General features: G+C 46.0%; 1 protein-coding gene across 1 annotated transcript in view; it reads left to right on the forward strand.

Moving 5' to 3' along the window:
- The first annotated feature begins 8,714 nt into the window (after positions 1–8,714).
- LOC127912606 (putative uncharacterized protein DDB_G0290521) overlaps positions 8,715–23,887 on the forward strand; it is a 17,238-nt gene continuing 2,065 nt past the window's right edge. The window contains exons 1-2 of the mRNA XM_052482623.1: positions 8,715–9,628; positions 12,935–13,993. Of these exons, the coding sequence (XP_052338583.1) occupies positions 13,245–13,993 (749 nt within the window). The 5' untranslated portion in view covers positions 8,715–9,628; positions 12,935–13,244. The remainder of the gene's footprint in view (positions 9,629–12,934; positions 13,994–23,887) is intronic.

A 23,887-nucleotide genomic window follows, 5' to 3' on the forward strand; every position in this document is an offset into this window, starting at 1 on the left:
CTTGATTCTGAAGCTGAGCAGGGTTGTCCTGGTCGGTCCCTAGATGGGAGACCAGATGATGCTGGAAGTGGTGTTGGAGGGCCAGTAGGATGCACTCTTTCCTCTGGTCTAAAAAAAGTCTCCAAATACCCCCAGGTCAGTGTTTGTGGACATTGTCGTGTGTAAGTTGTCATCTTTCAGATGGGATGTTAAATGGGTGTCCTTACTCTCTGTGGTCACTAATGATCCCAAGGCAATTATCTTAAGTGTTGGGGTGTTAACCCTGGTGTTCTGGCTAAATTCCCAATCTGGCTCTCATACCGTCATGGTCACCTAATCATCCCCTCCTTCCAATTGGCTCATTCATCCTCCTCTCCCCTGTAACTATTCCCCAGGTTGTTGCTGTTGCTGTTGCTTGTTGTAAATTGTTCTCAGTCCACTTATCTGGTTAAATATAAAGAATTATATTAATGAGTCAAATAGATAGACAGACAAAGACAGATTTAATGAGTGAAATAGACAGACATGAAGACTGATTAAATGAGTCATCAAGGATCTCTGTACTTTGCTCTGTTCATCTTTTCCTTGATCCCGACTAGTCTCCCAGTCCCTGCCGCTGGAAAACATCCCCACAGCATGATGCCACCACCATGCTTCGCTATAGGGATGCTGCCACCACCATGCTTCGCCATAGGGATGCTGCCACCACCATGCTTCACCGTAGGGACGGGTGTGACAACAGAAAACCTGGCACCATCCCTACGGTGAAGCATGGTGGTGGCAGCATCCCTACGGTGAAGCATGGTGGTGGCAATGGCTGCTTAGTGAAACAACCTGTCCTGATTTGTCATAGACGGTTGATAAAAAAATTTAATGAGCAAGCCTTCCTTCATGAACTGACCTCTGTAAATTGGTATAGAATGAGACGCTTGGACCTTCTTTTTTGATCTTTTCAGTGGTATTGTTAAGAAACACGCCCCCATAAAGAAAATGAGAATTAAAACAGGTTCAGCCCCTGGTTCGACCGTGATCTTGCCGAGTTACTTCACCTCGAGAATTGCATTTGGCGAAAGGCTCGGCACACTCAGGCTGACTGTAAGTGCACTCAAGCTATCCGGAGGGCCAAAGTCAGTTACTTTAAGGAGTGGTTCTTTCTCCGTGGGTCGAACCCCAAGAAAAGACCTGGAGAATGAAGACCCTCCTCCTCCCAGATGCCGTTGTCCCTTAATGTTGATGCTGTGGTTGTTACTGACAAGAAGCACATGGCTGAGCTCATTAATCGCCACTTAATTTAATCAGGATTCCTATTTGACTCAGCCACGCCTCCTTGCACGTCCAACATTTCCTCATCTCCCACCCCTTCTAATGCGACTAGGCCTGATGCTTCCTCCTCTTTTTCCCCTGCCCCGATACAAAGTTTCTCCCTGCAAGCAGTCACTGAGTCCTAAGTGCTAAAGGAACTCTTTAAACTTGACCCCAAAAAAACATCTGGGTCAGGTTTCTTCTTTAAGGTTACTGCCCCTATCATCACCAAGCCCATCTCTGTCCCTATCATCACCAAGCCCATCTCTGCCCCTATCATCACCAAGCCCATCTCTGTCCCTATCATCACCAAGCCCATCTCTGCCCCTATCATCACCAAGCCCATCTCTGTCCCTATCATCACCAAGCCCATCTCTGCCCCTATCATCACCAAGCCCATCTCTGTCCCTATCATCACCGAGCCCATCTCTGACCATTTTATCCTGTCTCTCCTCTCTTCTTTAAGGTTACTGCCCCTATCATCACCAAGCCCATCTCTGTCCCTATCATTGCCAAGCTCATCTCTGACCATTTTATCCTGTCTCTCCTCTCTTCTTTAAGGTTGCTGCCCCTATCATCACCAAGCCTGTCCTTGACCTTTTTAACCTGGCTCTCCTTTCTGGGGAGGTTCCCATTGCTTGGAAGCCAGCCACAGTTCATCCTTTATTTAAAGGGGGAGATCAAGCTGATCCTAACTGTTATAGGCCTATTTCTATTTTGCCCTGTTTATCAAAAGTGTTGGAAAATCTTGTCAATAATCAACTGACTGTCTTTCTTGATGTCTATAGTATTCTCTCTGGTTTGCAGTCTGGTTTCTTGAGGTCTATAGTATTCTCTCTGGTCTGCAATCTGGTTTCTTGATGTCTATAGTATCCTGGTCTGCAATCTGGTTTCTTGATGTCTATAGTATTCTCTCTGGTCTGCAATCTGGTTTCCAAGGTTATGGATGTCACCATTACAACCTTAAAGGTCCTCAATGATGTCACCATTACCCTTGATTCTAAGCAATGATGTCACCATTACCCTTGATTCTAAGCAATGATGTCACCATTACCCTTGATTCTAAGCAATATTGTGCTGCTATTTTTATTGACTTGGCCAAAGCTTTTTATATGGTAGACCATTCCATTCTTGTGGGCCGGCTAAGGAGTATTGGTGTCTCTGAGGGGTCTTTGGGCTGGTTTGCTAACTACCTCTCTCAAAGAGTGCAGTGTTTAAAGTCAGAACATCTGCTGTCTCAGCCACTGCCTGTCACGAAGGGAGTACCCCAAGGCTTGATCCTAGGCCCCACACTCTTCTCAATTTACATCAACAACATAGCTCAGGCAGTAGGAAGCTCTCTCATCCATTTATATGCAGATGATACAGTCTTATACTTAGCTGGACCTTCCCAGGATGTTGTGTTAAATGCTCTACAACAAAGTTTTCTTAGTGTCCAACTAGCTTTCTCTACCCTTAACCTTGTTCCGAACACCTCCAAAACAAAGGTCATGTGGTTTGGTAAGAAGAATGCCCCTCTCCCCACAGGTGTGATTACTACCTCTGAGGGTTTAGAGCTTGAGGTAGTCACCCTACACAAGTACTTGGGAGTATGGCTAGAAGGTACACTGTCCTTCTCTCAGCGCATATAAAAAATAAATAAATAAATAAAGCTGCGTGTAACAGATGTCCTCCTCTTCGTCTGAGGAATCGGACCCAAATGCAGCGTGGTAAGTGTCCATAATGATTTAATAACGAAAACAACTGAACACTCGAACAAAACAATAAACGATGTGAACAAAACGAAACATTCCCGTGTGGCGACAGACACTGACAAGGAAAACAAACACGCACAAAACACAGGTGGAAAAAGGCTCCCTAAGTATGATTCTCAATCAGAGACAACCAACGACACCTGCCTCTGATTGAGAACCACACTAGGCCGAACACAGAGACCAAACATAGAAAAACAAAACATAGACTGCCCACCCCAACTCGCGCACAAAAGACATAACAAAGGAATAAAGGTCAGAACGTGACACTGTAGGCTAAAGTTAAATCTAGACTTGGTTTCTTCTATCGTAATCGCTCCTCTTTCACCCATAACCTTATTGAGATATCTAGATAGCATTCATGCTAACCTTTTATAGCTATCCAGATAGCTAGCATGCTAACCTTATTGAGATATCTAGATAGCATTCAAGCTAACCTTTTATAGCTATCCAGATAGCTAGCATGCTAACCTTATTGAGATATCTAGATAGCTAGCATGCTAACCTTTTCTAGCTATCCAGATAGCTAGCATGCTAACCTTATTGAGATATCTAGATAGCTAGCATGCTAACCTTTTCTAGCTATCCATATAGCTAGCATGCTAACCTTATTGAGATATCTAGATAGCATTCAAGCTAACCTTTTCTAGCTATCCAGATAGCTAGCATGCTAACCTTATTGAGATATCTAGATAGCATTCATGCTAACCTTTTCTAGCTATCCAGATAGCTAGCATGCTAACCTTATTGAGATATCTAGATAGCATTCATGCTAACCTTTTCTAGCTATCCAGATAGCTAGCATGCTAACCTTATTGAGATATCTAGATAGCATTCATGCTAACCTTTTCTAGCTATCCAGATATGCCCCTCTCCCCACAGGTGTGATTACTACCGCTGAGGGTTATAGAGCTTGAGATAGCCACCCTATACAAGTACTTGGGAGTACGGCTGGCCGGTGCACTGTCCTTCTCTCAGCACATATCAAAGCTGCAGGCTAAAGTTAAATCTAGACTTGGTTTCCTCCATCCATTCCCCTTTCACCCCAGCTGCCAAACTAACCCTGATTCAGATGGCTATCCTACCCATGCTAATTTATAGATGTAATTTATAGATCGGCAGGTAAGGGTGCTCTGGAGTGGTTAGATGTACTTTACCATTTGGGCCATCAGATTTGCCACCAATGCTCCTAATAGGACACATCACTGCACTCTATACTCCTCTGTAAACTGGTCATCTCTGTATACCCGTCGCAAGACCCACTGGTTGATGCTTATTTATAAAACCCTCTTAGGCCTCACTCCCCCTATCTGAGATGTCTACTGCAGCCCTCATCCTCCACATACCATGTTGCTACCATGTTGTGTTGCTGCCATGCTGTGTTGTCATGTGTTGCTGCCTTGCTATGTTGTTGTCTTAGGTCTCTCTTTATGTAATGTTGTGTTGTCTCTCTTGTTGTCATGTGTGTTTGTCCTATATTTATATTGTATTTATTTATTTATTTTAATCCCAGGCCCCCGTCCTCGCAGGAGGCCTTTTGCCTCTTGGTAGGCCGTCATTGTAAATAAGAATTTGTTCTTAACTGACTTGCCAAGTTAAATAAAGATGTAATAAATAAAAAATGTGGACACCCCTAGTGGATTTCAGCCATACCCATTGGTGACAGGTGTATAAAATCAAGATCAGTGACTTTCAACGTGGCACCGTCATAGGATGCCACCTTTCCAACAAGTCAGTTCGTCAAATTTCTGCCCTGCTAGAGCTGCCCCGGTCAACTGTAAGTGGCGTTATTGTAAAGGGGAAATGTCTAGGAGCAACAACGGCTCAGCATTGAAGTGGTAGGCCACACAAGCTCACAGAATGGGAAGGCCAAGTGCTGAAGCGAGTAGCTCGTAAAAATCGTCTGTCCCCGGTTGCAACAATCACTACTGAATTCCGAACTACCTCTGGAAGCAAACTCAGCACAAGAACTGTTCGTCGGGATCTTCATGAAATGTTTTTCCATGGCCGAGCAACCGTATACAAGCCTAAGCTTACCATGTGCAATGCAAAGCGTCGTCTGGAATGGTGTAAAGCCTGCACAGAGCACTGACCTCAACTTCATCAAACACTTTTGGGATGAATTGGAAAGCCGACTGCGAGCCAGGCCTAATCGCCAGACATCCAGTGCCCAACCTCATTAATGTGCTTGTGGCTGAATGGAAGCAATTCCCCGCAGCAATGTTCCAACATCTAGTGGAAAGCCTTCCCAGAAGAGTGGAGGCTGTTATAGCAGCAATGTTCCAACATCTAGTGGAAAGCCTTCCCAGAAGAGTGGAGGCTGTTATAGCAGCAATGTTCCAACATCTAGTGGAAAGCCTTCCCAGAAGAGTGGAGGCTGTTATAGCAGCAATGTTCCAACATCTAGTGGAAAGCCTTCCCAGAAGAGTGGAGGCTGTTATAGCAGCAATGTTCCAACATCTAGTGGAAAGCCTTCCCAGAAGGGTGGAGGCTGTTATAGCAGCAATGTTCCAACATCTAGTGGAAAGCCTTCCCAGAAGAGTGGAGGCTGTTATAGCAGCAATGTTCCAACATCTAGTGGAAAGCCTTCCCAGAAGAGTGGAGGCTGTTATAGCAGCAATGTTCCAACATCTAGTGGAAAGCCTTCCCAGAAGAGTGGAGGCTGTTATAGCAGCAATGTTCCAACATCTAGTGGAAAGCCTTCCCAGAAGAGTGGAGGCTGTTATAGCAGCAATGTTCCAACATCTAGTGGAAAGCCTTCCCAGAAGAGTGGAGGCTGTTATAGCAGCAATGTTCCAACATCTAGTGGAAAGCCTTCCCAGAAGAGTGGAGGCTGTTATAGCAGCAATGTTCCAACATCTAGTGGAAAGCCTTCCCAGAAGGGTGGAGGCTGTTATAGCAGCAATGTTCCAACATCTAGTGGAAAGCCTTCCCAGAAGAGTGGAGGCTGTTATAGCAGCAATGTTCCAACATCTAGTGGAAAGCCTTCCCAGAAGAGTGGAGGCTGTTATAGCAGCAATGTTCCAACATCTAGTGGAAAGCCTTCCCAGAAGAGTGGAGGCTGTTATAGCAGCAATGTTCCAACATCTAGTGGAAAGCCTTCCCAGAAGAGTGGAGGCTGTTATAGCAGCAATGTTCCAACATCTAGTGGAAAGCCTTCCCAGAAGAGTGGAGGCTGTTATAGCAGCAATGTTCCAACATCTAGTGGAAAGCCTTCCCAGAAGAGTGGAGGCTGTTATAGCAGCAATGTTCCAACATCTAGTGGAAAGCCTTCCCAGAAGGGTGGAGGCTGTTATAGCAGCAATGTTCCAACATCTAGTGGAAAGCCTTCCCAGAAGAGTGGAGGCTGTTATAGCAGCAATGTTCCAACATCTAGTGGAAAGCCTTCCCAGAAGGGTGGAGGCTGTTATAGCAGCAATGTTCCAACATCTAGTGGAAAGCCTTCCCAGAAGAGTGGAGGCTGTTATAGCAGCAATGTTCCAACATCTAGTGGAAAGCCTTCCCAGAAGAGTGGAGGCTGTTATAGCAGCAATGTTCCAACATCTAGTGGAAAGCCTTCCCAGAAGGGTGGAGGCTGTTATAGCAGCAATGTTCCAACATCTAGTGGAAAGCCTTCCCAGAAGAGTGGAGGCTGTTATAGCAGCAATGTTCCAACATCTAGTGGAAAGCCTTCCCAGAAGAGTGGAGGCTGTTATAGCAGCAATGTTCCAACATCTAGTGGAAAGCCTTCCCAGAAGAGTGGAGGCTGTTATAGCAGCAATGTTCCAACATCTAGTGGAAAGCCTTCCCAGAAGAGTGGAGGCTGTTATAGCAGCAATGTTCCAACATCTAGTGGAAAGCCTTCCCAGAAGAGTGGAGGCTGTTATAGCAGCAATGTTCCAACATCTAGTGGAAAGCCTTCCCAGAAGAGTGGAGGCTGTTATAGCAGCAATGTTCCAACATCTAGGGGAAAGCCTTCCCAGAAGAGTGGAGGCTGTTATAGCAGCAATGTTCCAACATCTAGTGGAAAGCCTTCCCAGAAGAGTGGAGGCTGTTATAGCAGCAATGTTCCAACATCTAGTGGAAAGCCTTCCCAGAAGAGTGGAGGCTGTTATAGCAGCAATGTTCCAACGTCTAGTGGAAATCCTTCCCAGACGACTGGAGGCTGTTATAGCAGCGAAGGGGGGGGCAAATCCATATTAACGCCCATAATTTTGGAATAAGATGTTGGACGAGCAGGTGTCTACATATTTTTTTGTCTTGTAGTGTACCCGTTTAAGAGAACAAAGACAAAAATACAGTAGGAGAAGTGATAGAGTTGTCACAGGTGTCTTCTTCGAGTGTTGTTAAGGAGAGAGGGGAGACGCCCCCTGCTGGTGGCAACAGGCATAAACAATTCCCAATGGAAATCCCTTTCCCAAAATAATAGTGGATTACAACAATATCTAAACCAAATACAATGTGATTCCATAACTTTATGGGCAGCCACAACTATAGTGATAATAATAATAATAATAATAATAATAATAATAATAATAATAATAATAAACATTCACACAGAGATTTCTGTACTGAGGTTTCTGTACGTTTTCAAAATGTGTTATACACCTATAATAGTTCTCAATCTTAAAATGAGAAGGCGACATCTACAGTAGATACAAAGATATGACAAAGTAGTCATACATTTGCCTAACTCTTAAATGCAATTAGAAATGAACTAATCCCTACACGTGAGATTTGTGATTGGTTTTAAATATGCCATGTGAAGAAAACAAAATACGTTTTGTTTCTGGAATACAAAAGCAATAAATGCATTGAATAAAAGTACATTTTTCATTATGAAATATCATGAAAAATATGATTATTTTTTGTAGGGGTGTATGAGATGTATATACTGTATGTTATTAACATATATTAACATATATTAACGTGTATGTCACCATTATATATGAGTTTTAAATATATGATCATATATTTTAAAATAGATGTCACGTGCTTTGATGTATAAGGCCACATGTATTACTATTCCGCACGAGGGAGAGAGAGACTGTACCATTACGGCTCTTAATGCAGAAACTCTCTCTTGTCAGAACATGCTTCTCCTCGGTCCAAAATGGTCGACTCTCGGAGTTCAGTTTTACTCGCCACTGTCATCACTACATGTAAGCTCTAACGTCAGAGAGTTTGGAGAGAAAGCAACAACTAATGCAACGTTCAAGTGATAGTCGGAACTCGGATTCTCTGACTTGCTAACTGGTTAAAAGCGGAATGTGTAAAACTACAACCAGTAAGCAGATCGGAAATGTCAGCGTTTCCTACTTCCAACTACCATGTGGACACAATGGGGTTTTGAAGACAACTGTAAATTCGGATAAAAACAAGGACAGATCATGATGTCAGTTATCTTCAGGTGTGAAAGTTGGAGCTCTAGAAATATGCCCGATTTTTCGACTTGGAATTCCGAGTTGGATTATCGTTCAAAATATGTTTTTCCTCGTTGGAGCTCGTAAAAAAAAATCGAGTTCCCAGTTGTGTTGGATGCACAGAGTCGTCGAAGATTTCCGAGTTCTGAATTCCCAGTTGATGTGAACGTGGCAATATATCTCGTCTGACTCACTTGCATAAACCGAGCCACCACGTGCACCCCGCGCCTCCTACCCCCTCCTCCACAGCCTCCTCTTTGTGAGAGGATCTGAGAGGAGCTGCAGTGTGTATTGGCCACTCGGCGGTGCTTCAGAATGGCGGAGGGGGGCGGCAGGTGCAGTGGATACGCGATGCTGAACGGGGACCGCGGGGGACGGACCGACTAATCACCCCGCCGCTCATTCTGTCAGCATCAGGACCACAGCCAGACAGATTTGGATTTAAAATTCTACCTTCAGGAAATATTATACTGCAATAAACGTCACCACTACGAGATGGAGATTTAAGGGGACATATACGGAACTCCTTATATTTTTAGGCTAATTTATGAAATTGTTGAATATGTCTTGAAGACTCGTGTTTCATAGTGAGCTTGTCATATTTGCTGCGAGTGAGACGCGACACGTCGGGAGTCTGCCGTCATTGAAATGCGTAAAAACGACCCTTTAACCGAGCCAGCTATACGTCTTATTTTGACATATTAGCGTGTGAATGCGTTGGGCCGTGGAGACATTAGTGCGCAAATCCCAGGATGTTTTTATTGGTGGTTGCGTGACGGTGTCTGTCCGTGTGTGTTCAGAAAGAACCCAGATCGGTTCCATACCATCTCTCAACACTACGGCAACCTGCGTGTCTCAGAGCTAAAAACAATAACGTGATAACGGGACACTGTACCGGGCTGGGGACTGGATCGGTGTTGCCGCGATGCACCAGACAGAACAGGCCACCTTGCACTCCACCGTCTGAACATAGAGGAGCGGATTCCCTCACTATATAAAATACGTCATTTTACCAAAACGGTTTAGACCTCAGCAAATCGACACAAATTGGGATTATTCGAGCATATGGAGACAGAGAGAGAGGATCAATGATTGTTTCCTCAAGGCTCCTTCTTATCCTCCTTCAACCCTGCAGCACAAGACAGGGACGAAGAAGACGCGTGGAGGCAGAGAATGCTGCAATCTACTGAATGGGTATGACGCCACAAAACAATATATCAAAGCATTAAGACAGTAAGGAGAAGGCACTCTGACAGTCCTAAGAGAGCAGAGTGGAGGCTGCTGGTTAGGTAGTGTGGAGCAGCTAGATGACGATCAGTAGTGATTTTTCCTGCTCTAAAGACTTCAGATGAAGCTTCCCGGTATTTATGGGGTGAGCTGAAACCCCATGAGGAGAGTTTACAGTGCAGCGGTTTCAGCCTCAGAGACAGAGGGCGAGAGAGACATTGTGAGAGATATACAAAAAGAGAGAGAGAACAGAATTCAGAACTCCACACATTCACCCAGAGTCGACACTCCTACCTGCTATTAGAACACATTCACCCAGAGTAGACACTCCTACCTGCTATTACAACACATTCACCCAGAGTAGACACTCCTACCTGCTATTAGAACACATTCACCCAGAGTAGACACTCCCACCTGCTATTAGAACACATTCACCCAGAGTAGACACTCCCAACTGCTATTAGAACACATTCACCCAGAGTAGACACTCCCAACTGCTATTAGAACACATTCACCCAGAGTAGACACTCCCACCTGCTATTAGAACACATTCACCCAGAGTAGACACTCCTACCTGCTATTAGAACACATTCACCCAGAGTAGACACTCCCAACTGCTATTAGAACACATTCACCCAGAGTAGACACTCCCACCTGCTATTAGAACCCATTCACCCAGAGTAGACACTCCTACCTGCTATTAGAACCCATTCACCCAGAGTAGACACTCCTACCTGCTATTAGAACACATTCACCCGGAGTAGACACTCCTACCTGCTATTAGAACACATTCACCCAGAGTAGACACTCCTACCTGCTATTAGAACACATTCACCCAGAGTAGACACTCCTACCTGCTATTAGAACACATTCACCCAGAGTAGACACTCCCACCTGCTATTAGAACCCATTCACCCAGAGTAGACACTCCCAACTGCTATTAGAACCCATTCACCCAGAGTAGACACTCCCACCTGCTATTAGAACCCATTCACCCAGAGTAGACACTCCCACCTGCTATTAGAACACATTCACCCAGAGTAGACACTCCTACCTGCTATTAGAACACATTCACCCAGACTGGACACTCCTACCTGCTATTAGAACCCATTCACCCAGAGTAGACACTCCTACCTGCTATTAGAACACATTCACCCAGAGTAGACACTCCTACCTGCTATTAGAACACATTCACCCAGAGTAGACACTCCCAACTGCTATTAGAACACATTCATTACCTGCTAACACATTCACCCAGAGTAGACACTCCTACCTGCTATTAGAACCCATTCACCCAGAGTAGACACTCCCACCTGCTATTAGAACACATTCACCCAGAGTAGACACTCCTACCTGCTATTAGAACACATTCACCCAGAGTAGACACTCCTACCTGCTATTAGAACACATTCACCCAGAGTAGACACTCCCAACTGCTATTAGAACACATTCACCCAGAGTAGACACTCCTACCTGCTATTAGAACCCATTCACCCAGAGTAGACACTCCTACCTGCTATTAGAACACATTCACCCAGAGTAGACACTCCTACCTGCTATTAGAACCCATTCACCCAGAGTAGACACTCCCAACTGCTATTAGAACACATTCACCCAGAGTAGACACTCCTACCTGCTATTAGAACCCATTCACCCAGAGTAGACACTCCCACCTGCTATTAGAACACATTCACCCAGAGTAGACACTCCCAACTGCTATTAGAACACATTCACCCAGAGTAGACACTCCCACCTGCTATTAGAACCCATTCACCCAGAGTAGACACTCCTACCTGCTATTAGAACACATTCACCCAGAGTAGACACTCCCAACTGCTATTAGAACACATTCACCCAGAGTAGACACTCCCACCTGCTATTAGAACCCATTCACCCAGAGTAGACACTCCTACCTGCTATTAGAACCCATTCACCCAGAGTAGACACTCCTACCTGCTATTAGAACACATTCACCCGGAGTAGACACTCCTACCTGCTATTAGAACACATTCACCCAGAGTAGACACTCCTACCTGCTATTAGAACACATTCACCCAGAGTAGACACTCCTACCTGCTATTAGAACACATTCACCCAGAGTAGACACTCCCACCTGCTATTAGAACCCATTCACCCAGAGTAGACACTCCCAACTGCTATTAGAACCCATTCACCCAGAGTAGACACTCCCACCTGCTATTAGAACCCATTCACCCAGAGTAGACACTCCCACCTGCTATTAGAACACATTCACCCAGAGTAGACACTCCCAACTGCTATTAGAACACATTCACCCAGAGTAGACACTCCCAACTGCTATTAGAACACATTCACCCAGAGTAGACACTCCCAACTGCTATTAGAACACATTCACCCAGAGTAGACACTCCTACCTGCTATTAGAACACATTCACCCAGAGTAGACACTCCTACCTGCTATTAGAACACATTCACCCAGAGTAGACACTCCTACCTGCTATTAGAACCCATTCACCCAGAGTAGACACTCCCAACTGCTATTAGAACACATTCACCCAGAGTAGACACTCCTACCTGCTATTAGAACACATTCACCCAGAGTAGACACTCCCAACTGCTATTAGAACACATTCACCCAGAGTAGACACTCCTACCTGCTATTAGAACACATTCACCCAGAGTAGACACTCCCAACTGCTAAGCGTAAACTACTTGGTTACTGCAGTGTGAGTGTTTTTACTGCTCTTTATTTGTCCTTTCGGGATCCAACCCCTCCTCTTCCTCCTTTCTTTTTTGGCCTTTTTCTTGGAATGGATGACACAGAGAAAGAAGAGCTCTTTTCCAACAGAGGATTGCAGAGGACGTTGTTGACCTTCTACAATTTGTGAGATAAACCGTCATATAATATAACAAGTACTCAGGAATATAAAGCTAGACGGAGAAATCATCATTTATCTACTGAGCAGTGACAGAACAGACAAAACTGTCAAGCTCTTTTCCTTCTTATTTTTGAATAGATGTAGATTCAAAGTTGATCCTATTCAAGAAGTGTAATAAACGGACCAGGAAGGATAAATGTGAGAGAGTTCAGACCTCTTCCATGACCTCATACATCCCTCCTGTCTGTTGAGCTATTACAACCCGAGATAGAAAGATGTCTATCCACTTTGAACAGGGCCTCATCTGTCAGCCTGTCTACCATCAGTTAATCTCAACTCTTCTCCTTCTTTGGATAGAACTCAGTGATTTGTAGACAATCTGACTCGGTGACATTGTCTCATATGATTTCAGAAGATGGGACTCTGACCCCTTCAAGATCACCTGACCTGATTGGACCAGCCGGATGTTCAACGCGCCAACCGACATCTCTGACAGGGCAAAACCAGGAACTAAAACATCTTGATCCTCTAGAGGGACCTTTTTAAAGTCGACTCTCTCCCCCCCACTTCCTTCCGGTGGGGGGGAGGGCATAGCAGTGAGCCAATCACAGCTCGGGATTGGTCAATTCATTAACCAAAGCCTATCACAGCTCAGGACTGGTCCCTTCGCTAGCCAGTTAGCCTATCACCTGTCAGGTTACTGAGACCAGGACCAGACCAGCAGCATGGACGCTAGTCAGCGCCATGGCCAGGGCAGCCCAGAGAGCCCTAACCGGGCGGTGGAGTATCTCCTGGAGCTCAACAACATTATAGAGAGCCAGCAGAAGCTCCTGGAGACCCAGAAACACCGTATCGATGAGCTGGAGGTTCAATTAGACCGGCTGGCCCAGGAGAATAAAGACCTACGCCTCGACCGCCAGCGACCTTTACCCCCTGAACCGCCACCCTGCCCCCCGCCACCACCTGCCACCAAAACATCCATACCCTCTGTACCAGTCCGCCCTGTTCAGACCCAGCCTTATAATCGTACCAGTACCAACACTACAGCTATACAGACCCCCACCCCCACAGCCCTTCCAACCCCACCCCCGGTGCCTGTACGGGATCAACGCAAACCTCAAACCCCCAAGACCCCACGCCGTACCCCCCACACGCCCCAAACCCCCAAACGTACTCCAGTCACCACCCAGACCCCCCGCACTCCGCAGACCCCCAAACGAACCCCAGTCACCACCCAGACCCCACGCACTCCGCAGACCCCCAAACGAACCCCAGTGACCACCCAGACCCCCCGCACACCGCAGACCCCCAAACGGACCCCCCACACACGGCTGACGCGAACCATCTCGACCGGAACAGGCACCAGCTTCGTGGAGATGGAGAAGGAGAGACTGGAGAGGATGGAGGAAGAGAGGACAGAGAGGACAGAGAGACTTCACAGCTCCACCTTGGGAAACCCCACCAACCACAGACAGTGAGTCATTACCTTACCTTTTAGTGTGTGTGTGTGTGTGTGTGTGTGTGTGTGTGTGTGTGTGTGTGTGTGTGTGTGTGTGTGTGTGTGTGTGTGTGTGTGTGTGTGTGTGTGTGTGTGTGTGTGTTTCTCTCCGCATACTACCGTACTTCATACTCCAATGCTCTGAGTGTGTTCTTCGAGGACAATCAATCAAATGTATTTATAAAGCCCTTCGTACATCAGCTGATATCTCAAAGTGCTGTACAGAAACCCAGCCTAAAACCCCAAACAGCAAGCAATGCAGGTGTAGAAGCACGGTGGCTAGGAAAAACTCCCTAGAAAGGCCAGAACCTAGGAAGAAACCTAGAGATGAACCAGGCTATGAGGGGTGGCCAGTCCACTTCTGGCTGTGCCGGGTAGAGATTATAACAGAACATGGCCAAGATGTTTAAATGTTCATAAATGACCAGCAGGGTCAAATAATAATAATCACAGTGGTTGTAGACGGTGCAACAGGTCAGCACCTCAGGAGTAAATGTCAGTTGGCTTTTCATAGCCGATCATTAAGAGTATCTCTACCGCTCCTGCTGTCTCTAGAGAGTTGAAAACAGCAGGTCTGGGACAGGTAGCACGTCCGGTGAACAGGTCAGGGTTCCATATCTGAAGGCAGAACAGTTGAAACTGGAGCAGCAGCACGGCCAGGCGGACTGGGGACAGCAAGGAGTCATCATGCCAGGTAGTCCTGAGGCATGGTCCTAGGGCTCAGGTTATCCGAGATAGAGAAAGAAAGAAAGAAAGAAAGAAAGAAAGAAAGAGAGAGAGAGAAAAAAAGAGAGCGAATTAGAGAGAGCATACTTAAATTCACACAGGAAACCGGATAAGACAGGAGAAAGACTCCAGATATAACAAACTGCCCCCCGACACATAAACTACTGCAGACTGAGGCATTCTCTTGAGTACGTTCTTATTAGGATGAGAGTGTGGAGAACGCATACATTTTACATTTAAAAAGAACTGCACACTCCAATGCTACTTACTGCATTACCTTTGACCTTTTAGAGTAAATTGCATCATCAACATGTCGGCTGCTCATCTATGCTGGATCACGACTATCCTCTGTAACTATTGTTAGCTATATGTTAAACATTTGTAGATCTGAACATCTGATTTAGTTTAATATTGCATTATTGTCAGGAAAGCAATTAGGACTGTTAATCCTTTTGTGTTTTGTGTTATTTAGCTACATTTACATTTGGTTAACAAAAGTAGCTAGCTAACTTTAGTAGTGTCTAAACTAGCTAACTTTAGTAGTGTCTAAACTAGCTAACTTTAGTAGTGTCTAAACTAGCTAACTTTAGTAGTGTCTAAGCTAGCTAACTTTAGTAGTGTCTAAACTAGCTAACTTTAGTAGTGTCTAAGTATATTTTGGTTTTCAGAGTTTTGTGAAGCACTTATTTAAACGACTCCGTTTATACCAAGTTCGTTCTCCTGCGCCTGACTTCCCTGCCACCAACACGCACACATTACACGGTTGTTGAGCAAGCTGCCCAAGTTAAATGGCTTAGCTAAAATATCATTACTCCCCATAATCCATAGCTACATGGGTTTACTACACAGCCTGCAAGGACTCTGTCAACCCTGGGGAAACATGCCAATATAACCTGGTACGCTACAAATAAATATCCGGACGATACACAGACGCGATCCGGAGGAGGAAAGCAATGAAAGGTGGCGCTATATGTCAGTGTAGGTATCTCTTTTGGATCTTCACAGTCACTATAAGTGATGCATTGTGGTTTGCTGATATTGTCACGCGTTCAGCACTTGGTCCAATTCGTCAGATTTTTTTATTTTTAAATTAAGTGAGAGGGCTGGAGGAGATGAGAGATGTGCATGCCTCGGTCACCTTAGCACAACTATGCCCTGTAACGTTACTTACTGCCTCAATCTGCAGCCAGCCAAACTAATGGTTATACAAACGATACACGATAACTACATAAACAAACATTTCATGATCAGCTAGCTATATGGAATCGTAATAGTTTAACAGGGAAAAACAACCTAAAACTAATGTATGCAAGGTAGATGACGAGCTAAGTAAACCTACCAATTCTCTGCGGCTGGACAGCCAGCCTGCCATATTGACTTATTATGGGATTGCGACCTACACACACTACGGTGGGGGAGAGAGGCCTGTCATTTTCATCATAGGTACACTTCAGCTATGACAGACAAAATGAGGGAAAAAAATCCAGAAAATCACATTGTAGGATTTTTAATGAATTTATTTGCAAATTATGGTGGAAAATAAGTATTTGGTCAGCTACAAACAAGCAAGATTTCTGGCTCTCAAAGACCTGTAACTTCTTCTTTAAGAGGCTCCTCTGTCCTCCACTCGTTACCTGTATTAATGGCACCTGTTTGAACTTGTTATCAGTATAAAAGACACCTGTCCACAACCTCAAACAGTCACACTCCAAACTCCACTATGGCCAAGACCAAAGAGCTGTCAAAGGACACCAGAAACACAATTTTAGACCTGCACCAGGCTGGGAAGACTGAATCTGCAATAGGTAAGCAGCTTGGTTTGAAGAAATCAACTTATTAGGAAATGGAAGACATACAAGACCACTGATAATCTCCCTCGATCTGGGGCTCCACGCAAGATCTCACCCCGTGGGGTCAAAATGATCACAAGAACGGTGAGCAAAAATCCCAGAACCACACGGGGGGACCTAGTGAATGACCTGCAGAGTGCTGGGACCAAAGTAACAAAGCCTACCATCAGTAACACACTACGCCGCCAGGGACTCAAATCCTACAGTGCCAGACGTGTCCCCCTGCTTAAGCCAGTGGCTGGGTCTTTCAGCATGACAATGATCCCAAACACACCGCCCGGGCAACGAAGGAGTGGCTTCGTAAGAAGCATTTCAAGGTCCTGGAGTGGCCTAGCCAGTCTCCAGATCTCAACCGCATAGAAAATCTTTGGAGGGAGTTGAAACTCCGTGTTGCCCAGCAACAGCCCCAAAACATCACTGCTCTAGAGGAGACCTGCATGGAGGAATGGGCCAAAATACCAGCAACAGTGTGTGAAAACCTTGTGAAGACTTACAGAAAACGTTTGACCTCTGTCATTGCCAACAAAGGGTATTTAACAAAGTATTGAGAAACTTTTGTTATTGACCAAATACTTATTTTCCACCATAATTTGCAAAGAAATTCATGAAAAAATCCTACAATGTGACTTTCAGGATTTTTTTTCTCATTTTGTCTGTCATAGTTGAAGTGTACCTATGATGAAAATTACAGGCCTCTCTCATCTTTTTAAGTAGGAGAAGTTGCACAATTGGTGGCTGACTAAATACCTTCTTAATTCTTATTTACAATGAACCAAACCCGGACAACACTGGGCCAATTGTGCGCCGCCCTATGGGACTCCCAATCACGGCCAGTGATACAGCCTGGAATCGAACCATGGTCTGTAGTGATGCTTCTAGCACAAAGATGCCTTAGACCACTGCGCCACTCAGGTGTCAAGAGTGTGCAAAGCTGTCATCAAGGCAAAGGGTGGCAATTTTAAGAATATAAAATATATTTTGATTTGTTTAACACTTTTTTGGGGGTTACTACATGATTCCATATGTGTTATTTCATAGTTTTGATGTCTTCACTATTATTCTACAATGTAGAAAATAGTAAAAATAAAGAGAAACCCTGGAACGAGTGTCTCCAAACTTTTGAACGGTATTGTACACATATAAAATGAGTAACGCAAAATATGTGAACACAATTAAAGTGACTAGTGTTCCATTATTAAAGTCGGTATATATAGTATATATATATACTGTACAGGCAGCCAGTCTGATGTACTAGTGGTGGCTGTTTAACAGTCTGAAGGCCTTGAGATAGAAGCTGTTTTTCAGTCTCTCGGTCCCAGCTTTGATGCACCTGTACTGATCTCGCCTTCAGATGATAGTGGGGTCTTTTTAAGTGGGAGAACTTGCACAATTGGTGGCTGACTAAATACTTTTTTGCCCCACTGTACGTTTAGGTTTCATGTATACATGATTATGGTTGCCAGTTAGGGGACCTTTCCTTCGGGCTACAAAGACCACCTGATGCTGAAAAGGGCTCTCAAAATATGGTGCTCTAACTAACCAATAATACACGATAGAAAGTCTGGAACCAAAAGATGCCGTCTGTCTGTACGTAGGGAAGACCGTTGGCTAGCGTGTAGGAGAGAGATGCCGTCTGTCTGTACGTAGGGAAGACCGTTGGCTAGCGTGTAGGAGAGAGATGCTGTCTGTCTGTACGTACGGAAGACCGTTGGCTAGCGTGTAGGAGAGAGATGCTGTCTGTCTGTACGTACGGAAGACCGTTGGCTAGCGTGTAGGAGAGAGATGCCGTCTGTCTGTACGTAGGGAAGACCGTTGGCTAGCGTGTAGGAGAGAGATGCCGTCTGTCTGTACGTAGGGAAGACCGTTGGCTAGCGTGAAGGAGAGAGATGCCGTCTGTCTGTACGTAGGGAAGACCGTTGGCTAGCGTGTAGGAGAGAGATGCCGTCTGTCTGTACGTAGGGAAGACCGTTGGCTAGCGTGAAGGAGAGAGATGCCGTCTGTCTGTACGTAGGGAAGACCGTTGGCTAGCGTGTAGGAGAGAGATGCCGTCTGTCTGTACGTAGGGAAGACCGTTGGCTAGAGAGAGATGCGTGTCTGTAGGGGAAGACCGTTGGCTAGAGGAGAGATGCCGTCTGTCTGTACGTAGGGAAGACCGTTGGCTAGCGTGTAGGAGAGAGATGCCGTCTGTCTGTACGTAGGAAGACCGTTGGCTAGCGTGTAGGAGAGAGATGCCGTCTGTCTGTATGTAGGGAAGACCGTTGGCTAGCGTGTAGGAGAGAGATGCCGTCTGTCTGTACGTAGGGAAGACCGTTGGCTAGCGTGTAGGAGAGAGATGCTGTCTGTCTGTACGTAGGGAAGACCGTTGGCTAGCGTGTAGGAGAGAGATGCCGTCTGTCTGTACGTAGGGAAGACCGTTGGCTAGCGTGTAGGAGAGAGATGCCGTCTGTCTGTACGTAGGGAAGACCGTTGGCTAGCGTGTAGGAGAGAGATGCCGTCTGTCTGTACGTAGGGAAGACCGTTGGCTAGCGTGTAGGAGAGAGATGCCGTCTGTCTGTACGTAGGGAAGACCGTTGGCTAGCGTGTAGGAGAGAGATGCTGTCTGTCTGTACGTAGGGAAGACCGTTGGCTAGGGAAGACCGTGTAGGAGAGAGATGCCGTCTGTCTGTACGTAGGGAAGACCGTTGGCTAGCGTGTAGGAGAGAGATGCTGTCTGTCTGTACGTAGGGAAGACCGTTGGCTAGCGTGTAGGAGAGAGATGCTGTCTGTCTGTACGTAGGGAAGACCGTTGGCTAGCGTGTAGGAGAGAGATGCCGTCTGTCTGTACGTAGGGAAGACCGTTGGCTAGCGTGTAGGAGAGAGATGCTGTCTGTCTGTACGTAGGGAAGACCGTTGGCTAGGAGCTGTCTGTGTAGGAGAGAGATGCTGTCTGTCTGTACGTAGGGAAGACCGTTGGCTAGCGTGTAGGAGAGAGATGCTGTCTGTCTGTACGTAGGGAAGACCGTTGGCTAGCGTGTAGGAGAGAGATGCCGTCTGTCTGTACGTAGGGAAGACCGTTGGCTAGCGTGTAGGAGAGAGATGCCGTCTGTCTGTACGTAGGGAAGACCGTTGGCTAGCGTGTAGGAGAGAGATGCCGTCTGTCTGTACGTAGGGAAGACCGTTGGCTAGCGTGTAGGAGAGAGATGCTGTCTGTCTGTACGTAGGGAAGACCGTTGGCTAGCGTGTAGGAGAGAGATGCCGTCTGTCTGTACGTAGGGAAGACCGTTGGCTAGCGTGTAGGAGAGAGATGCCGTCTGTCTGTACGTAGGGAAGACCGTTGGCTAGCGTGTAGGAGAGAGATGCTGTCTGTCTGTACGTAGGGAAGACCGTTGGCTAGCGTGTAGGAGAGAGATGCCGTCTGTCTGTACGTAGGGAAGACCGTTGGCTAGCGTGTAGGAGAGAGATGCCGTCTGTCTGTACGTAGGGAAGACCGTTGGCTAGCGTGTAGGAGAGAGATGCTGTCTGTCTGTACGTAGGGAAGACCGTTGGCTAGCGTGTAGGAGAGAGATGCTGTCTGTCTGTACGTAGGGAAGACCGTTGGCTAGCGTGTAGGAGAGAGATGCCGTCTGTCTGTACGTAGGGAAGACCGTTGGCTAGCGTGTAGGAGAGAGATGCCGTCTGTCTGTACGTAGGGAAGACCGTTGGCTAGCGTGTAGGAGAGAGATGCTGTCTGTCTGTACGTAGGGAAGACCGTTGGCTAGCGTGTAGGAGAGAGATGCCGTCTGTCTGTACGTAGGGAAGACCGTTGGCTAGCGTGTAGGAGAGAGATGCCGTCTGTCTGTACGTAGGGAAGACCGTTGGCTAGCGTGTAGGAGAGAGATGCTGTCTGTCTGTACGTAGGGAAGACCGTTGGCTAGCGTGTAGGAGAGAGATGTTGTCTGTCTGTACGTAGGGAAGACCGTTGGCTAGCGTGTAGGAGAGAGATGCCGTCTGTCTGTACGTAGGGAAGACCGTTGGCTAGCGTGTAGGAGAGAGATGCTGTCTGTCTGTACGTAGGGAAGACCGTTGGCTAGCGTGTAGGAGAGAGATGCCGTCTGTCTGTACGTAGGGAAGACCGTTGGCTAGCGTGTAGGAGAGAGATGCTGTCTGTCTGTACGTAGGGAAGACCGTTGGCTAGCGTGTAGGAGAGAGATGTTGTCTGTCTGTACGTAGGGAAGACCGTTGGCTAGCGTGTAGGAGAGAGATGCCGTCTGTCTGTACGTAGGGAAGACCGTTGGCTAGTGTGTAGGAGAGAGATGTATGTGATTCATATGCTGTTGCAGATCGTGTGCTGCTGTTGGTGCGGGGGGAGGGGGGGGGTGGGGTAGAAGGTAGGAGGAAGAGAGGCCCATACCTGCAGTTGAAACACACCTCACTTCTTCAATGCTGTAAATTAATATCTTTTGTTTTTGCTCCGATAGAAGGAGTTCTCCCTTCCTCTGCTGGGAGTCTATGTCTTCCATAAATCAAATCAAATGTATTTATTTATAAAGCCCTTCGTACATCAGCCGATATCTCAAAGTGCTGTACAGAAACCCAGCCTAAAACCCCAAACAGCATGGTAAATTCTGAAAAAAGTGATCTCTACATTCTGTCTCCTACTGGGGCTCTGACCTGGCTCTTGTCTGGTTCTGTATAGCAGACACTGGCCTTGTTATTGTGGCACCAGCTGATTGGATGATGATAATAACAGGATATATTTAGGCTGCATATGAAATGCTCACCTATTCCATATCTGGTGCATTACTTCTGACCACATGTCCCACAGTGGTCTGGTAAACTGCTTGTTCAACCAATATTTTCTCCATCCCAATCATTGTCTTTGGTGAAACCAATATATTCTAGAACGGTTGTTTTCCCAGAAGCACTCATAGGGTAGAGTGTCATAACAAACACCCTTTAAAAATTCACCCGTTTTGAATGTTATATTTTTTGGGGGGGGTTGGAGTGGTGTTCTATCGATTCCCAGGGGTCATTTCATGTTCGTGTGTATCATGTGCTCCTGCCGTTCACGCAGGCTGAAACACAGCCGGTGTGATGTAGCATGGTGATGAAGCTGATGATGAAGTCGTTCTCACTACTCTGGAAGTTAATAGGAATATGACACATACAGATTTCAGACTGGCCAATCACGCATTCCACATTGTAAACAAACATACGTGGGCCACCGCTGCTTAACTAATATAGGGGAAACATTGCTCTCTCTGTTTCTGTCTCTCTCTCTCTCTCTCTTTCTCCCCTCTCTCTTTCTCCCCTCTCTTGCTCTCTCTGTCTGTCTCTCTCTCTCTCCCCTCTCTATCTTTCTCCCCTCTCTTGCTTTCTCTCCTCTTTCTCTCTGCTTTCTCTCTCTCTCTTTCTGTCTCTCTCTCTCTCTCTCTCTCTCTCTCTCTCCCCTTTCTCCCTCTCTTGCTTTCTCTCTCTCTTTCTCTCTCTCTCTCTCTCTCTCTCTCTCTCTCTCTCTGTCTCTCTCTCTCTCTCTCTCTCTCTCTCTCTCTCTCTCTCTCTCTCTCTCTCTCTCTCTCTGCTCTCTCTCTCTCTCTCTCTCTCTCTCTCTCTCTCTCTCTCTCTTCTCTTTCTGTCTCTCTCTTTCTCCCCCTCTCTTGCTCTCTCTCTTTCTCCCCTCTCTCTCTCTCCCCCTCTCTCTCTTTCTCTCTCTCTTTCTGTCTGTCTCTCTGTCTCTTTCTCCCCTGTCTTGTCTCTCTTTCTCCCCTCTCTTTCTTTCTCTCTCTCTCTCTCTCTCTCTCTCTCTCTCTCTCTCTCTCTCTCTCTCTCTCTCTCCCCTCTTTCTTCCCTCTCCCCTCTCTTTCTTCCCTCTCCCCTCTCTTGCTCTCTCTCTCTCTCTCTCTCTCTCTCTCTCTCTCTCTCTCTCTCTCTCTCTCTCTCTCTCTCTCTCTCTCTCTCTCTCTCTCTCTCTCTCATTCCGAGTCTTTTCGGTGAGCCGGCTCATTTTGCTCTGTTCACCTAAAAGAGCTGATTCATTTTGCTCCCAAATGGCTCTTTGTTCTAAATGCTTACAAATCGACCTAGAACCATGAAAAAGTTTGCAAATCTTCATTTAAAGCCCTAAAGTTAGGCTACCATTATGTCAGATCATGAAATGAGTGTTCAAATACATTTTTACCTGGCCAGATTAAAAATTATGGATTTTTTTTTTTTTAAGAACTGAAGAATTCAGCATGGACCAGATAGATGCGCTGTCCCCACTATTTCTTGTTTGTGTTTCTGCAGTGAGGATTCACCCTCATTTAGAGAATGATTTGTAATGTATCTGCAGAAACACATTGTTATAAACTCCAAAAGCATGCCTCAGAGGCTCTGTTGTTACGTTTGATGTCGGAGCTCCGAGACGTGAGTAGAAATCGCTAAGCAGTGTAATTTGAAGCAGTGTGCCGATGCCTGTATCACTTTGTTAGAAGCAAGTGATCAATGATGGCCGAAGCTTCATTTCGTCAAACAACCAACTGATTGGTTTGGTTTTGGTTTGGTAGAAGAGAAAGGCTACGCTGTGCACTCGCTACCGGGTGTGGGACGAAGACCGCACTCAACAAGTTGAATAAGGCCAAACAGGAAAACGCTCACCCAGGAGCGGCACTGCAAAAATTAAAGCAGGAAGCGTGACATGAATAATTTTTAAAAAATGGTCAGATGAAGCAGATGCTAAGCTGCAGGACTGTTTTGCTAGCACAGACTGGAACATGTTCCAGGATTCTTCCGATGGCATTGAGGAGTAAACCACATCAGTCACTGGCTTTATCAATAAGTGCATCGATGACGTCGTCCCCACAGTGACCGTACGTGCATACCCCAAACCAGAAGCCATGGATTACAGGCAACATCCGCACTGAGCTAAAGGGTCGAGCTCCCGCTTTCAAGGACTCTAACCCGGAAGCTTATAAGAAATCCCGCTTTGCCCTCCGAGGAACCATCAATACAGGACTAAGATTGAATCCCATGTGATCTCCCATGTCTTCTTCAGGTTGATGATGTACACACCATCACTCTTTCTCTTGTACGTTTATTTATTTTTTACTTCAGTTTATTTTTGTAAATACTTTCTTAACACTTATTTTTCTTAAAACTGCATTGGGGCGGCAGGGTAGCCTAGTGGTTAGAGCGTTGGACTAGTAACGAAAGGTTGCAAGTTCAAATCCCCGAGCTGACAAGGTACAAATCTGTCATTCTGCCCCTGAACAGGCAGTTAACCCACAGTTCCTAGGCCGTCATTGAAAATAAGAGTTTGTTCTTAATTGACTTGCCTAGTTAAATAAGTCAAGCTTCT

The sequence above is a fragment of the Oncorhynchus keta genome, chromosome 27 (assembly GCF_023373465.1).
Source record: "Oncorhynchus keta strain PuntledgeMale-10-30-2019 chromosome 27, Oket_V2, whole genome shotgun sequence".
Taxonomy (NCBI): domain Eukaryota; kingdom Metazoa; phylum Chordata; class Actinopteri; order Salmoniformes; family Salmonidae; genus Oncorhynchus; species Oncorhynchus keta.